At 39.1% G+C, this 17,715-nt stretch overlaps 1 protein-coding gene across 2 annotated transcripts in view; it reads left to right on the top strand.

Annotated features, from left to right (window-relative positions):
- Window positions 1-17,715, top strand: part of LOC105839943 (homeobox protein orthopedia) — a 31,980-nt gene that overhangs the window by 9,560 nt on the left and 4,705 nt on the right. For both annotated transcript variants that reach the window (XM_036284092.1, XM_012686602.3), the window contains exons 4-5: window positions 12,923-13,097; window positions 14,547-14,711. In XM_036284092.1, the coding sequence (XP_036139985.1) occupies window positions 12,923-13,097; window positions 14,547-14,711 (340 nt within the window). The remainder of the gene's footprint in view (window positions 1-12,922; window positions 13,098-14,546; window positions 14,712-17,715) is intronic.

The raw sequence follows: 17,715 nt of genomic DNA, 5'->3' as shown, positions 1-17,715 counted from the left end.
GTTTCAAAGTCACCCGGAGGTATATACCCGGTGACATTTTCGGAGCCCACGGTAGCGCGTGTTCGTTTCGACGAGGCGGGAAGCGTCGGGCGAGAGAAAATAAAAAAAAAAGGGAGAAAAATAAAAAAAACGGAGAAAAGGGAACGAAAGAGACGGGCGAGAAAGAAGGAAGAGAGAAAGAAACGGGAAAGCGCGCGAGGGAGGAAAACGGATCGGGATTCGTGGGTCTGTCGGGCGGCAGGCTGCCTAATTGAAAGAGGTTTTCTGTGGGCGAGGGTAGACATCAGCGTGAACGAAGCGTTTCCAAGGAAACCCGGCGGCGGGCACTCGTGTGGAGAGGGCCTTCGGCACCAATGGGGCTGCGAGGGAAAGGCGCCGGCGCTCAGCATCGCTATCGAGCGTCGCTATCAAAGGTTTCTTGACTTGCCATGGCGGATCCATCCGTGTGTTTTAAGGACGAGGCCGAGTAATCTCCTTTTATTTCTACCTGCCTTCAATTACTTCCGCTCTGCCCGGCGGCGGTTACGCGCCGATCGTCCGAGCGGTAATGAACTTGAATGGAAAAAGATCCCGATGCGCGCCCACACCACCACGCGCCGCGTCACCCCCATCCCCCCCCCCCCCCTCGCCACCTCGCGGTTTCTCTCCGGGACCTACCAGAAACGGAATTCCGCATTTCCATTTAATTATGAATTTAATTAGACATTCCAAATATATACATATGTATACGCACGTACGTCAAACTACAACAAGGGAATTCGAAAAATTCCGACCGTCATTCAGAATGCATCTGTTAGTGTCTTTTGAGAAATCGTCTCGTCACGAATATTCGTGAGAAATTAAATTTATATTCGGGGATCGGGGGAAAATCCATTCATTGAGTGATTCAGACTTGCTTTTTTAATCCGCGTTACATTGCATCGTAAATTATAACACTCCGCATCATTGATACAGTAAGCGTAATAGCTCTGTTGTATAATCGTTGCATTAATGGGTAGAAAATTGCTCTCTACGAGTGCGTTGCACATAATAACGTGGCAGCTAATTCCCTCCCTCTACCCCTCCGGCAACTGCGATAGTTACACAAGAATTGCTTCGTTCATTCGTCGATGCATTCTGCTTATCCGATTATCCCTTACACACGTTTGCTTTCCTTTATTACGTCGCAATTTTATTAAATAATAATTCTTCAAGTCTGTAGTATACATATTTTTTTTGTTTTGTTCTGACGCGTCAAAATGTTAGACGGCCCGATGTTTGCTTTATTATTAACTAAAAAATTGAATCGCGTTTCTCTGTTGCCGTTATTACGCAGAATGCTTTTGTATTAATTTGCAAATGAAAAAAAAAACTATTTGTCGTTATAACTAGCTGCACTCAAAATGCGATCGATACCGCGTGCAATAGAGATATTTCGAATGCAATCGGCGCATGAATACATGCACGTATACGCGCACACGCCGCTGGCCGGAGCGAACGGTCGCATGGAGAGATTAATCAGTCACCATTTTTCCGATCGAGCACAATGCGGCGGAACAATGGGAAGCATCCCTGATTAGCAACAAAATACTTGGAATAGCGTAATGAAATATTACGGTTCATCGATTTGTAATTTATTATCGCTCGAAGAGAGGCGTAATTGCTGCTCCATCTCTAATTCCCGTTAATGAACAACTATTAAATTGCACCGGGTAACGCATCGTGAGAACTGCTGTACAAACAACAATTACTTCGAAGTGGCATTATGCAGCTATTTGGAATTATGTGTAACATTTAATTAACGTCTTAATGCGATTATTGTTCCGTCGCGAACTCGTTAGCGCGACGATACGTATTGTGTCCTAAGATGCGTATCGGGGGATACGCGCATTTCCGCGCGTGACGTCACCGCGAGATTTGACTGATATGCGTATAGGATATGAGGGGATATCGCGCCGATTTCGCGCGCGTTCATCCGAAATAAAATAATTAAGAGCCGCCGACTTTTATCGCTGAAAAATGCACGGGTTTTTGGTGAGTGTTCACTCCGCTTAATTAGCCGTAATGGACATAATGAATTTTACATTAGACTGAGTTTTATCATTTTCGAAAAAAAAAGGGTAAACTCGCGCACATACTCTTTATAGACACACACACACACACACACATACACCGGCATAACCAACCCCCGCGGCTGCACCGAAATGGTCGCGCGCGGCTGTTGCGTTTGACGTGCGACAACCGCTCTTCATAAGCGCGAAGAGCGACTTATTAAAAACGACACGTTCCAGCATCTTAATAATTCCTATTCGGCAGCGAGAACGCAATCGCAAGCGGCAGGATATTCTCACAATTTTCGCGTGTAACCTTGCAAAATTGCCTCGGACCTCTATTAATGAAATTATTCGAGGTTTCGCGACACGTCGGGGACCCAACAGCTCGCTCAATTCTCTGCGATAGATTCTCCGTGTAACCCGGGCAAGGAAAAGAAACGACAATACAGGACGTCAATGGAAATCGACAAAAAGCGCCTGTCTGTTTCGCAGATTCTCCCTTCCGTCAGCCGCGCGCGATAATATTTGGAGTGTTGTTCCTCAATGGGAGCGTCGCTCGATGGCTATGCATTATTTCGCGCGGTGGTGTAGCGCGAAATATAATGCGAGGCCGCAGGCGGCGGGAATTCACGTTTTGACGCACCGGGGTCAACGGCTTTTTTTTTTCATGTGCGACGTGCACGCTTTTAGAACGCGCGGGGCGTTATTCCTTACCGTCAATCATACACCGAATATTAATTCGCGCCGCGCTCGATGCTTCAAATAAAGTTCAATCATCACGAGAGATACGCCGCGAGAGTGTTTGAGACAAAAGCTTTTTTCAGCCGGACGTTTATTACTAAGCCGACAGTTTATTTCGGGCGGTGTATCGGCACTTTACGGTTTTAATTACGCGTATTTTAATCCGCCCAGGAGACATTTTCTGTTTCGAGAGAAAGATAGATAGAGAGAGAGAGAGAGAGAAGGAGAGAGCGCTAGGTAGAACGAGCTTTATTAGACTGCACACGGTCGATTTAAATTTAATCATAATGAAGAGGCGATTAAAATTGCAATCGTCCACGGAATAGAACCCATAGCGCCGGGCAGTTAACGTCTGCTAACAGGCATTTAACTTAACTGCCTCAGGTAACTGCCCGTTTCTAGGCTGAAGGGTCCCTTTCGATTGCCACTGCCGGAAATTTTATGGGGCACGACCTTTTCGTCGATGAGCGCGAACTTTCGGGGAGATTCGCGAAAAAGGACAACTTATTTTAACGCGCACGAAATCGTTTCGTGGATTATCGCCGTCTGGTCTGGCCACCACGTCCGGCACCGCGCCGCCGATCCAACGCAAACTTCTTTCTATCGTGCGCACGGTTCGGAATCGCGACGCATAAAATAATTAATGCGGAGAAGTGGCCAGTTTCTCTCGAAAACATTTTTTCGATAATGCCCGGGTTTTTTTTTTGTATTTATTTGTGAAAACGAAAATTAGGTAGAATAAAAATATTTTCGGGACGTACCGAATTCCCGAATCCGCGAATTCCAGAATGTGCCGCGAGAAAACCTGCCAAACCGAACGAGCTAAAATCTCATCTATCTCGTGTGAATTTTTATCGAATTATCAGCGTAATTAAAAAGCGATGAAGTATAAATACAAGAGCAATATGAATTTTGCACGCATTTTTATTATAATCAAGAGATAAATTATTTATAATCAATTTTCACGAATTAGATTATAATTAAGAGACGAATCAGAGGGGAGGGGGGGGGAGGGTCAAGTCACGATGACCGCAAGAGTCCCAATCTCTTGGAGGAGTCCAGTTGATGGCTGAGCGCGCTTGGCTTTTCCTCGCCTCGATATATCGCGAGTTCCAGGAGTCACATATGCCACGAGAGAGATGGTAGCTCGTCCACGGTAGCGGGTGCCGGAGTATTGCTTTCAAAGTATCCCCCGGGAACCAGATGAATGGCGATGTCATTCGGCCGTCCTTTGGGATAAGCAAGTGACTGCAGCGAGGATAAATGTAGTTCGTTATTGTCTTGCCCCGAGAAATGGGAAATGGTTTCGTTGCTCGCTGTGTGTGAGCGAAGTGGAGCGGAGAACTTGTCTTTCGACTTTTTCCAACTTAAGAGCGATCCACACTCGCAAGTTTTATAATCGCGATGAACATCGGATCTTCTAATCGTCATTATTAGATGAACGTCACGAATCGCGATTAATCTTTAATTATGTACAACCGTTAACGTGACTTCTTCGTCTATTTATTGCATTCAAAACTGTGCATTCAAAAGGAGAAGTTTCAATGAAGCTGAATATCTCCGGAACTGACAGCTCGATTGGAAAAGTGTTTCTTTGGAAAGTGTTAATTATTTATCAGGACGGACCATCCTTGTCATATCGCACGTCACTAACGTTCATAAGCTTTTATGAACGAGAAATTACACGATGGAAAGTATATCGGATTCGAGTGTTGCCCCGCGAAGAGTCGATAATTCCGCTGGTCGCGCGGTGCGCGCAAAGGAAGCGCCGCGAGTCCGAGGACGTTTATTGCAAAATCAATACCTTTAACGCGAAGTTACGGTATCGCGCGCGTGCGGTATATCGAAAGTCGAATATGATCGAGAATGCGATATTGAGCTTGTAAAATTTCCGCGCGATAAACTATCACCGGTCACATTTGCGGATACATTCGGTATACGTACGGCCGGACATGTGTACGCGGCAATCGAGTGTTTTACGACGAGGCATCAAACATTCCTGTGCGTCAAGTTACTGTGCCGCGAATCACTCTCGATCATCGAACGAGCGTCGCGTTAAATCATTGTCACGTAGTGCCACATATAGTTCGCTAGTTTTTTTCTCCAGCGTCTTGAATCTTTCCTTCTGTGATGGAGATTGCAACAAAATCGTGTTCAACCGAAAATCCTCGCAATGGATTAAACACATTGTTATATATAAAATGTATATTCATAAATAAATATATATGTACATATATTATTATTAAATTATTAGTATAACAATTAACTTTTTGTCAGCTATAAAGTAAAGTAATTAAGTAATAATTGGCATCTGTTTGATCGAGTGTTAATAAGAAATTGTTTGTATTACACGATCCATTTTCATTACGAAATTTATAGCTTTGTGTTTTCAAAGAATCTCAAGCAAAGATTGCATCAAAACAAAATGTAAAATTTATTCCATTTTAGATTCGCTCTTTGTTAACGCGGTGAAATTTTGAAACAATTTATGAGCACGATGACGTCCGTAAAATTTGCATCGATAAAACCGATTTCATTCTTCCTTGCGTGAAATGGAAACTTCGGTAAGCGATGAAAAAGCGTAAAACGCGTGCGCGAATCTCGCCTCGCCACCGCCGCTTCTGCGTCGCGCTGCGAAGATCCAGCGCCTCTGCTATGCAGTGGTCTATGCATTTTAAGGGAGGGGTGATTTTTAATGCCGTATAAATATGCATAGGCCGCGATATTAGCTCTTACGTGTCGCCGCCCGAAAAATATCGCGTGTAGGGTACGGCACGAAGCGCGTTACACGCATACGGATGCGTCGCGCCTGTGTAACAACGCCGGGGAGAAAAGCATCCCCGTGTAGACGTGCGAGGTAACAGGGCCGCGGAAGGGCATTAGGGTTCTCGATGGATAAATTGTGTCGCCGCGATGACCCGAGGGAGCATCATCTAACGCCCATTTTGTTATGACGTCTGCAGTACTGAATAATTTCGAAGCATTTCGAAAGTCCATTGGTACGATTAATTAAAGAATCGGGAATTAGATGTACATACTTAAGTTACAAGAAATTAATTTTGCAAAATTAAGAAATAATAAATAATTATGTAAATTGATGTAGAAGAAATTGTAGTAGTAATATTTTATTATATTTTTTAATTATATATGTAGCATTACATATTATTATCATATAATTAATGTATTATGAAAAAAAATTCATAAATAATTTTAATAAAACAAGAAACTGATATTATGCTGGAAAACAAGAACACTGTGAGAAGATTTGCAATTTGATACAGTTCAAAATATTCATCGAAAGAGATTATGAAAATATTTACGTAAGATATAATCTTGGAAAACGATTGATATATATTTCCTTTTTTGTAAATGTATGGTGCCATATAGACTTTTGTGAGCGAGTTTATCCCAACAAGTAAATCCAGTTCCACGAGCAATTCGAGCTAATTTCACGACAGGTATCGTAAGCCGACGATATTGCGCCCGTGAAATAATAATAAAGTATAAATGGATCAAGTTTATGGCCGAGGTGCATGTGAGAGCACCAAGTATGCATTTTATCGTCGTGTTTCGCGTCAAACCCTTTATGAGATTATGTGCTCTAGAGAAAACTGCCTGCGTTTCTCTTCTTGCGACAGTAAATTTTTCAAATTTTTTTATTAAAGCTGTCTTATTCACCGCTATTTGTATTAAATAAGACAGTTACTATTTTCTAATTAATAATACTCGAAACATAAAATGTATTGCTGCTTTTATGAAATCTGAATATGTAAAACTTTTATGTAAAGATATTTAATTTGTGTTTGACATGCAATATGTACGTAATAATCATGTACAATGGTCATAATATATGATTGATTATGATTATGTAACATGCCATAATGATGTATCATAGCTACTGATTTTTAATTCTACGTTAGAAGTCAGGCGACTCACTAATGGCGTAGCGAAAATCTCTCTCCTGACGGCGCAACGCAACATGAAACAGTGGGCGGTCCGGGTAATGCGTCTTGCCACCCTCAGACTGTCTCCCAACCACCGTCATCAATCAGGGTCACATCCCGCAAACACAACTTATGTAGTATTTATTTTCATTAAATTTATCACCACCTGGTCCAGCGCGCGTTCTTTCGTTTATTCACGAGTGTACACTGATTATACAAAAATTGTTTGCAACTGTAAGTAATGCCAAGGAACAAACTAGCCTCCCAATTTGACGTTGTCATCAATAATTTTGTAAAAATAAAAAATATTTGAAAATATGTAGAAAATATATTTACTGTTAGCAATCGGAAATAAATCACACGGAGAGAATTTTCTCTTAAAATTTGATAATTGTGGGATAATGTATGAGCTCGAGAAATTTTACTATACTTTTTAGTAAAATTTACTATACTTTTAGTAAATTTTATCAAAATTATAGTAAATTTTACTATATTTATAGTAAATTTTACTAAACAGCATAATAAAATTCCTCGAGATCACACATTATCTCACAATTATCAGATTTTGAGGGTAAATTTTAAGAGAAAATTCTTTCCATGTAGGTTAACAAATTTATATTAATTTTAATTAAAAAAATTAATGTTAATTTTTTATCTGAGAATTGAACACTTTTCTATTTTTTTTTATATACATAAAAGTAATAAATTGCAATTAGTCGTGTTTATTAAAAAAAAATAATGTACCATATTGTAAATTATAATACTTAGTTAATAAAAAAAATTTGCAGTTATGTAGATTTATCTTATTCAAGATTATTAGCTTCTTGTATCGTTGCAAAATATTAATCCGGTAAATCGGCTATTTGAGACAGTGAATCAAGATTTCATCGCGGAAAGCTTTTCCCATTCCGAACAGAATCAAGAAAGAGAAACGTTATCTCGTTTCGTGGCGATTCGAGGCGTTTTTCCGCGAAGTGAGTCGGACTATTCTTCAATGGCGTGCTGAAAGCTACTCCTATATATCTTGTGGCCTCGGGCAGATCCCGCCGCTTGCCTTGATGGCAAGCTCAATTTATATCAGCGCCTGCTGAAACCCCCTTTACGAGGTCTCGCCACCCCTTCCCCACCCCCTAAACCTCACCCTAACCTCAAACCTCGCTACCCCTGCCTGGCCAATGCTCGTTTCTTGCCACCTTTCTTGCCTCCCCTTGAAGGCTCGAGGGCTCCTCCGGAGTTAAACTAAGCCATTCGCGATCGACGGAAAGAAATAGAAAAGGTCGTTTCCTGAAAATCGCGATCCTTACCATCTTCTATGATCCTTTGTCGTTGCGAAAATGCTTCTGCGTTCGGGCAGCATTATAGTTTGATTTGATAAGACTAGTCTCAGCTGAGACGTGTGAAACACTTCAAGGTTCTATTGTTAAATAAAATTGATTGTATATATGTACAATCGTTAAAAAATTTTATTATTTTAGAGATGTAGAAATATAAACATGTAGAAATGTTAGAAACTGTTAATTTTGAAATATTAATTTAAAACCCAAGTTAAGATGAAATAACAACTGCTTATGAATAAAATTGATTATTATATAATAAAAGAAAAATAATAAAAGAATAAATAGTAATTTATTACTGATAAAATTTCGCAGTTTTTTAAAATTTTACAACTTTATTGGAAATGCATACGACTTGATAATGCATTATCATTATTGAAATATCGATTGTGTACTACCATCATATTACAAGTATGCGTTCAGCGATGGAAAATAATTTATTTAACGAACGGAATTACTTGATTCTGAAATTAATGAACAGCAAATTATAAATGTAAATAGTCTGTCATGTAAATTTTGCTTAAGCTTCTCGTGCAAAAATGTTGACGGATAAATTTATGGTGATTTTTATCATGCACGAAGAACAAATGTGCACTAAACGTAAGTGTATCACATTTTTTTAGATATATTAGATATTAAGATATTCTCATATTAAATGAATTTTATATTAATAAGAATAAAGATATTTTATTTGTAATTCTTTTATTAATAAATAAACATAAATAATATAATTAAATAAAAATTGGCTTATATAAGAAAATATTCTTTTCTTGCCAAAAAATAAATGTTTCACTTCCTGTTATACTTTTAACGCATTTAAATTAACTTACTTTAATTTATTCACTAAGAAGATGTTCTCTTTTGCGATTATTTTCAACATCCAAAATTTATAAAGCGATATATATTTTATTTAAAAAATGAAAAAAAAGTTTAGCTGTCGTATGTTCTTGCGTATGTTTCTACTGGAATGCACGTTTGGAATTTTACAAAACTGTATTTCGCAATACAACTCGTACAACTTGAAATGCGTCCACCATCTCGAGCAGCCGGATTACTAGGAGAGTCGATGTCGATTTTATGAAACCAGCGACGTCCGTATCCACCCTCATCCTGATCCCAGGTGCTTCCTGGGAAACAGCTGCCACGGCGCACGCGCCTCCGCGCCGACGAAGCAGTGATTGATCAATTTTTAAAAAGCAATGTTCCTAATTGACCCGCCGCGCCGGTTCGGTTCTCGCCAGGCGCTTATATCTTACGAAAAGGCGTCAGTCAGGGCATCTTAGTCATCGAAAGGTGTGTTCAACTACGATTCATGCCAGTTGTTCCTCCTCGAATACCCCTCTCGAATTCGCTCGCTAACAATGAAGCACCGATATCGTCTATCACTTATCGATAAAATATTATTCATTAGCACATTAACAAAAAACATTTTAATTTATATGTTTCTTATATTATTAATATAAGATAATTAATACGCTTGTGAAACGCTATTGTTAATGCAACTTTGACAACTTTTTTTTGATTTTTCTAGTGCCATCAAAACAGGCATTATGATAATTATTATTAGAAACCGATAGAGTGATTGCTTTTCTATTAGCGTTAAATTTGAAGTTTAATTAATGACATGAAGTGAGCATTCAACATATCTTTATACTATTTCAATTACATCGATTGAGCGTTTTAGCACATAAAGTATTCGGACACGGACCTGTCAATTCCAATTGAACGGTTCCAAAAGAGAACTGTTATGTATTTCATGAACGTTAGATACATCAATTATGAAAATTTTATGTAATGAAAATTTTAGTTATAATAATTTTTTATAATTAACATTTATATTCAAATCTATTATTCAAAATTATTTAGAACAAAATTCTTTTTCTGTTCCTATGTACTTGTATCGAAATTGTTTTAATTTATTTATGGGATTATTAAATAGACATGTACAACTCACTGCAAATGCAAGTTTAAATCTTATCACGCTATGACACTTCTTCGATGTGAATCTTCGATTCAGACACGAATGAAGAACCAATCGATTGCTCGGGTTTTCGGTATCAGACACGCGCGTCGAAAGCACTCGTCCGCGCGTTGTTATTTCGTAACAGAAGTCATTAGCATCCGACTGCGTTAATTAACGGAAGTTCTGCCATACGTGTGCAGTCTCGATGCACCTGTGCGCCGGATAGAGGTGTACGTGATAATGCGCGATTTGCGCGTAGGCAGTCTCTCTCTCTCGTGCTTTTTCCCTCTTCTAGACTATATCGGCATGTAACGGCGGATTATCCACAGGCTTTTAGTCGCGGTTTCATCGTAATTCTACCGTGAAATCGACGTGTCGACAGACGATTCGTCGACGGCGCAAAGACGTGGTCCCGGAAAAGGGTGGCTAAAAGCCTACCTTTACCGCACATGCACTTTAAAATAAAATAATAGGCATATCGGCAAAAAATTCATATTTTGCGGAAAAATAGAAAATTTTTTAGACGCCTGAAAAACATATATCCAAAATCTATTTAAAAGCTAAAAATATTTCTCTAACATGTACATAATAATTTCGATGTTTGTAGTTGAGAAGATACTTTGCTTAATGCAATTTAATTAAGAAGAAAGATGCATAATGGCTTAAATTGACATTTTAATTGAGAACATATAAATTAAATATAAATTCTAATTATTTTTTATTCAAAGCGCACATACATGTATTTTTATTTATACACATATTTAATCTGTTTATCTAGTAACAAGAATAAACATTTTGTATGCGAATAAAAGACTTTAATAGTAAACAAACTGAAATTTTTTGATTGTAAAGAAAAAATGTTCTAAAATGTATAAAAATGTATAAAAATGTATAAAAATGTATAAAAAGTTGAAAAATATACGACTATTATACAGTAGTAATTAGCAAATATAAGTTTTAAATTCTAATTAATCTAAGTGATAATAGTGAACGATTTAGTATTATCGATAGGAAAATTACAATAATAACGACAAATTCAGCAAACAATCGAGCATTTATTAACGTATATTAGATTAATATACGTTAGATTATATTGGACAAATCTGCAAATATTTGAAAATTTAATTTTTTTAGATGTTAAACAATTTATCGATTTTTTTTATTATCACACCTTTGTCTGAAATTACAATTGCGATATCGGCAAAGAGAAATGCATTCACGTGTATAGAATCGTAGATATATCCACTTTTATAAGAATGTGGTGAATTTTATGGAGATGGAGGAGAGCAGTATTCGATTCTACGCCACTGACTGATATATAGACGCTGATTCGGTCCCAATGCACTTAACACCACCCAGCTCTAATGCCATTCTCTCGTCACGAGCGTCCATCCTTGAGAGTCAAGAGACCCGCCAGCTGTTACGAGCCTCCGACAAATATCACGGGACGATAAACGTTAATTTATCCAAAAATGACATCATTGTTCAATTAAAAATTAGGAAAGATTATAAGGGCACTATATAAGGAAGGATTAAAAATAAAATGATGAAGATGAGCAGCAAGATTTCACATCGCGCGCGAGTTACTTATAACCGTCACAGTAACTAAAGTTTACGTAGTCATTTATTATGTATGAAATTGCTGTATGGAATTGAGTTGTTATCTTACACATATACATAATTGCAATCCGATATAAATTAAAAGCTAACAGCAAATTTAATGATGAAGCCACGAAGCTATATGACGTATGTAAAGTTAATGAGTCTTATCAAAACTTCTTAACAGTTTTGATAAGACTCGAGCCAACGGCAGGCGACGAATTAAAGATATCGACATCCGTTTCCATGAGTCGTCCAATCTCTAGCTGCAAAATCTTGCGTCAAATATTAACGGATCATCGAGCGTGTAAGAATGCAACGCGATCGCTTCGTTGCAATACCTGAGGTGTATACTGGAGCGTGTAAATCCCATATATCCAATTAGATTCGTATAATCCTCGTATGTTAGCGTAGGGTATACCTACCCCTCTAACCGCCACCCCTCTCAGTCTTCACCGTGCCGCTCTTCTCCGTGTGCGTCCCGCTGCCGTACGTGTGCGGTCGTATATACGGTGCGTACGGTAGCGCAAGCGCGCATCCCGCGCTCTAATGCTAAAGTACTAATTTATGGGCACATATGAGATGGCTATAGCGCGAGCTACCGTGCCAGAAAAGGGACTATAGTCTACGGAGAAGGATAGGAGCGCGCGCGTGAGAGAGAGAAAGAGAGACTGGTAGAGTAGTGGTGGTACGTTGGTGCTGGTGGTGGTGGCGGTGGCGAGATAGGGCGAGGGTAGGTATATCGGAGAACACAGAGGCGGGCTTTGCATGCGATATCAATAAATCAAGTCCCCGGGACCCCGGCAGCTTAGGGGGCCACTACGTGGCCAGAATCAACAGCTCATAACGTCGGCTAATAGCTACCCGCGGTGGGGTCGAAGATATTGTCGTAACACCGAGGGACATCTTACCGTCGCAATGGTTGGATTTGGTTGCGTCCTATTGAGGAAAAAAATGTTATCGCGGTGAAGAGGGCGGGCAAACAAATTGTCGGATGTGCGATTTTCGATCACGTCAGAAACAAAAACGCCTGATGGATATAACGGTTAACTCAATGACTTTCTCATGCTCACTGATGACTGATATTGTGATGAGACCTATTAATTTCTAATTAATTTTAATTTAGTAAAGAAAGTAACAGATGGAGAGTTAGTAATACTAGTAATGAAAACAATCTCACATTATTTATAAATAAATGTAACAAAAAATGTAAGATAATTCAATTTGTTTTTCTTAGGATTTTAAGAGCTCTTCTTACCTTTTCCACAATAATTAACAATAACCGGATTTCTTATTCGTGTGCCCTAGGTATGGTTTCAAAACCGGCGAGCGAAGTGGAAGAAACGCAAGAAGACAACCAACGTGTTCCGGTCGTCGGGATCGCTGCTACCGTCGCACGGCTTGCCTCCCTTTGGACCGATGACCTCCGACTTGTGCACGGGAATGTTTCATACGCCTGCGGACAGATGGGGAATGGGAACAGGTCAGATATCAATAGCTTTTATCACTGTAAACCAAGAAACGCAAGATAAAAAAAAAAGGGAAAGAAATTATCCATTTGCTTATGTTGACCAGGACAGGAAACGCGCTTTCGATCGCCTGTATTATTACTTACAAGGACTCGATATTTGTCACCGTGCATGTTTAAAAACAAGATTTATCAGAATTTCCTAAAATCCATTTAAAAAACTGTCTCCTCCGACAGTTATTTCCGTAACAGCTATCAATTTCATATGTCACATCGGATCATTGATACAGTATCGATGGTATTCCATAATGCATACAATATATATTGCGCTACCAATACACGTTGCGACTTGTAAATATATAAAGTATTAAATTATGTTAGTTTTAAACGATATATTTACGTAAAACCGTTTTTTTTTTTCAATTTTTCTTTATTTTAGAAATATGAAATTATAAACGATATGTTATATAAGCATCGAATTGCGCTTGCAAAGAATTTTTCTAGTAAGGAGAAAAAGTATATTTTGATTTGCTTAAATATCTTTCTCATTTCGTCATTAATTTTCTGATTAGACATCTTAAATTGATCCGCTCTCTTATTTACATAATTTATTTTGATAATATAGAGAATCATGAAAAGCGAAGCAGATCTAGTGATCGATATTTATATTTTTGTATAATCCCTTTCATTTTTATAAATCCAATAGCTTCGAGAGAATATGAATAAAAATTTAAGTGGACCATTAATAAATGATTATGTTCGAGCGTCAAATAATTTTACCTTTTTTACGTCAACGATGAATGAAGTTAGTGATTTTTAATCTTTCTTAAAATGTTAACGACGTATCTGAAATTCGTCATTATTTTATATAATATTATTTTATATAATTTGTGTACAGCATTTTAATAATAATTAATCTGAATCTATAGATTTTTAATTTAATTGGTTTACAAATATGTATTTATTATATATATATATTTCCGATTTTTACAAAATTTGTTTTTATTTTAAGAAACAAAGTAACGTCGATATTGAAACGCAAGCGTAATGAGAACAAGGAAAGAAGTGGGCACTGTTGTTTGCAGTTTAATCGAAGCATATTACCCGCGTCTATGCAAATTGCACACAATTCGTCATGTCATTTAATGCGCGATATGATTAGCATCTCGTTCACGCGCATACGGAAGAAGGAGCAACATGAGAAGGAAACACCAATTCTCGTAGACGAAGTCGCGACGATGCTCGCCTCCTAATTTAATTTCGCCCGTCCACTGGCTGAGACAGCTGAAATTACTTACTGCGTATTATCGGTTTCACGGTTGTTCACCGACGGTTGTATCGACAATGACACTGATAACCGGCCGATCCTTCTCATTTCTTCAGCGAGTCCCCACACGTCACTGTAACAAGTAATCTTACATTGATTACCCCTTGCATATTTAACCGTGCTCATCTATTCCGTAGGTCTCGGGCAATTGCAAAGCGGCATGACGATGAGTGGTTTTGGGCAACTAGGCCAACAAAGCACGGGAAGTTTAGGTTCCAGCCTTAGTCTCGGAAACTCCGGACTCCCGATCAACAGCCCGTCGCAATCCGTCTACCATACCAACTACGGACTCAATTCTATCAGTAAGTTGCTACGTGGGTATTATTGAGAAATGCAGGTCAAAGTTTATGACAAATAGCTGATCGAAATATGATTTAATAAAATATTTTATGATTTAATACAGAACACTTTTTTCAATTATAATTGAGTATAAAGTTAATTAACACTGCAATTTAAAATTGAGATCATATGTATATCTCGTTAGACTTATTGCCTTTGATCAATTTACTCATCTCTACCCTACGCCGTTTTTACAGTCCTCTCAAAAATAAGTTTCAAAAAGATTGTTTAAGTCTGAAAACCGCATTTTACGATCATACTTCGCTACACCAGACGACCTAAGCGAACATAACGTTTTGGCGATTTTTCATCGTTGCTTATTCAAGTAGCATGGATCGTTGGTGAGGTGGCGATATATGCGAACGCGAAATAGACACACCCAGGAGAATCTTAACGTTCGCGTCAACCCGCTTATACGTGTGCCGATAATCGTCTTGCCAAACTTTTGGAACCGTGGCCCTCTAAAAAACGACGTGCAAACAGCGCCATGGAAGTCTCTTTGACGAAGTCGTTAAACGTTACGGTGCATTAAGGTTTCGAAGGGGTTATGCGCCTGCATGTAAGGAATTTGAGACAGAAACATAAACCCCGTCCTCCCGTCTATTTACGCAGGCAAACTCCAAGCCCGATCTCGCACCTAGGTGCGAGATCTTTCGCTGTATGTTTACCATAACATCTCGATGCAACCTGTCTTGGTTAAGTTACGCTTTACCTCACCCGGGGACCTTGTATCCTCAAAGATATTATACTCAAGGGGATAAATCGCGTGTGAAATTTCTTCTTTCACGGAGATTGCTATACGGCGCATCTCGACAGTAACTTCCATACCAAGATTTCATATTGGAGTGCGAAAACGAGATTTCATTCACAAACACACTTGTCCTCTGTGAAGTATAACATGATATATACTCTTCAGTAATCTAAGAATGCATTTTAATATTAAGGTCCGTTTTCTAAGAAAATCCTAAGATGGTATATCATGATTTTATGACATTCAAAATGAAATCTTTGTTCATATAAAGTGTATTTATTATGCTCGGAATGTCTATGTAGGAATAAAAGCTCAAATCGGATCTTTGAATAATAATCTGGCAATCTTTGTTAAATAAATAACCGGACTTCCAGCGCTCATGAAATGTAAGGAATAATAAATTAACGAAATATAGGTAATAAGAAAGCCGAGAACAGAAAAAAAAGATCGTTGGTTTTATCGCCCATATTTTTTTACCTCTTTTTGCTCTTTTTGCTCTTTTTACTTTTTAGCAGTTAGTAAATTACATTGAAAGAACGACGTTGTAAAAGAGTGTCGTTTTTGCAATTGGCACATAATAGATTTATTTATATTTGCCATTTGATAAGATACTGACACAGGTTATCAACCCTGAAGATGAATCTATCGACGCGAGTACTAATTCTATTCACACAAACTTATCAATTTTTTTTAACAAATACGTGATCATTCATACACGAGAAAAAAGACAAGATATGAAATTAACATTCAAATGTCCAAATTTATCAGCAATAATTATGTTACCACGAACTGAAAATCCTCTGTTAAAATCGAATGTAGTTAATTATTGGTAAATAGATTTGATCGCGAAAGTTTAACAGAGCCACATCGGACTTCCCCGAAGCTTAAATCCGGCGTAGCACAATTTCGCAAACTGACTGTGCAGCTGGTCGTACATTCATGTATGTGTACGTAACGCTTATATGGTGCCAATTACCGAGCGTTATCGTTCAGGTAGAGCGTAACCTGAGAAAAAAATCGGCGTGCCACGAGCGTGCTGTGATGTGCGTGCGAACGGCGGCCTTAAGGTGAACCCGTCTAGCCTCGGCTCTCGCAGCTATACGCTTTTTATCCGTAGATAACACTTAGAGCAAATAGCTTTTAGACTAGAACGTTATTTTTCGGTTACCAATGATGATTAGCACCGCAATGTAACTCAACAGCGCGGCGGCGCGGTTCCTGCTCGGGGGAGTTCCATTTGGCGTCTTCCTCTCTCTGTCTCTCTCTCTCTCTTTCTCTCGCGGCGACTACGTCAGAGAGACTGGTGCAAACTGGTTTCCATAATGCGTAGATTATCGCGTTTTGAAATGCCCGATTTTCAACTCGCGCTACCGCGCTGCACCTTACGCGAGGACAGCAAAAACCAAGCAGCTCGTACGAAAGTTCAAATTTCAACTCGATTACACGCCAATGAGATTTCCGTATTTTATTCACGAAAATGGAAATACACTTACGTACGTTTTTAGATTTATTCGGCTGTGTTTGTCCCGTGTTAGCCACAGAATCAAATCACTTCATTGATCGCGCTCCGTGAATTGCACGCGGCGGATACGCCGCGTCCTCGGCAACACGGAATCACCGTGTCAGCCGACAATAGTCATAAAATCACGTACATCGTCGCCATTAGACGTTGATTCTTTCGAATGGCTTTTCAAAAGCGGCCGCGCTGCTATAACCCCTCCGCAAATTTGTGCTCGGCGCAACACCGTCATAAAAAAAAGCCCCTTTTTCCCGCGTTGTCTTTCGAGCCCACCAGCGTAGCGCGCGAAGGAGGCGGAAACGACTTTACGACGGCCGGTAGCGCACCCCACGCGCTTTTGTCAGCCTACCGTATTAATATCTTGTGCGGAGAAAAACGAGAAGCGTTTCGTTCCTGCACCTGTGCTGATGCCGCACCTGTAAATTGTTTCCTTTTCTTTCTACCTGAGCCGTCTCGGGGATGCGCCGCCTTGTCCGCGGTCGTGGTTGACTGTACAAACCATAATAAATATTTATCCTTTGTTATTTACTATTTAGCGAAATATATTTATCGCTCGGCAATCATCGCAAACTGCCAAGAAACATATACTTACGGAAGTCACAGAGGGATAGGGTTTGATAGCCGAGAGTCCGTTTAAGTTGTCGATAAATTTGCACCAACCGAATGTTTCATGACGAGAGAAAAAACCCTCATCCGA

This window comes from Monomorium pharaonis, chromosome 3, assembly GCF_013373865.1.
Source record: "Monomorium pharaonis isolate MP-MQ-018 chromosome 3, ASM1337386v2, whole genome shotgun sequence".
NCBI classification, from domain to species: Eukaryota; Metazoa; Arthropoda; class Insecta; order Hymenoptera; family Formicidae; genus Monomorium; species Monomorium pharaonis.
This window is presented reverse-complemented; position numbering and strand designations above follow the sequence as displayed.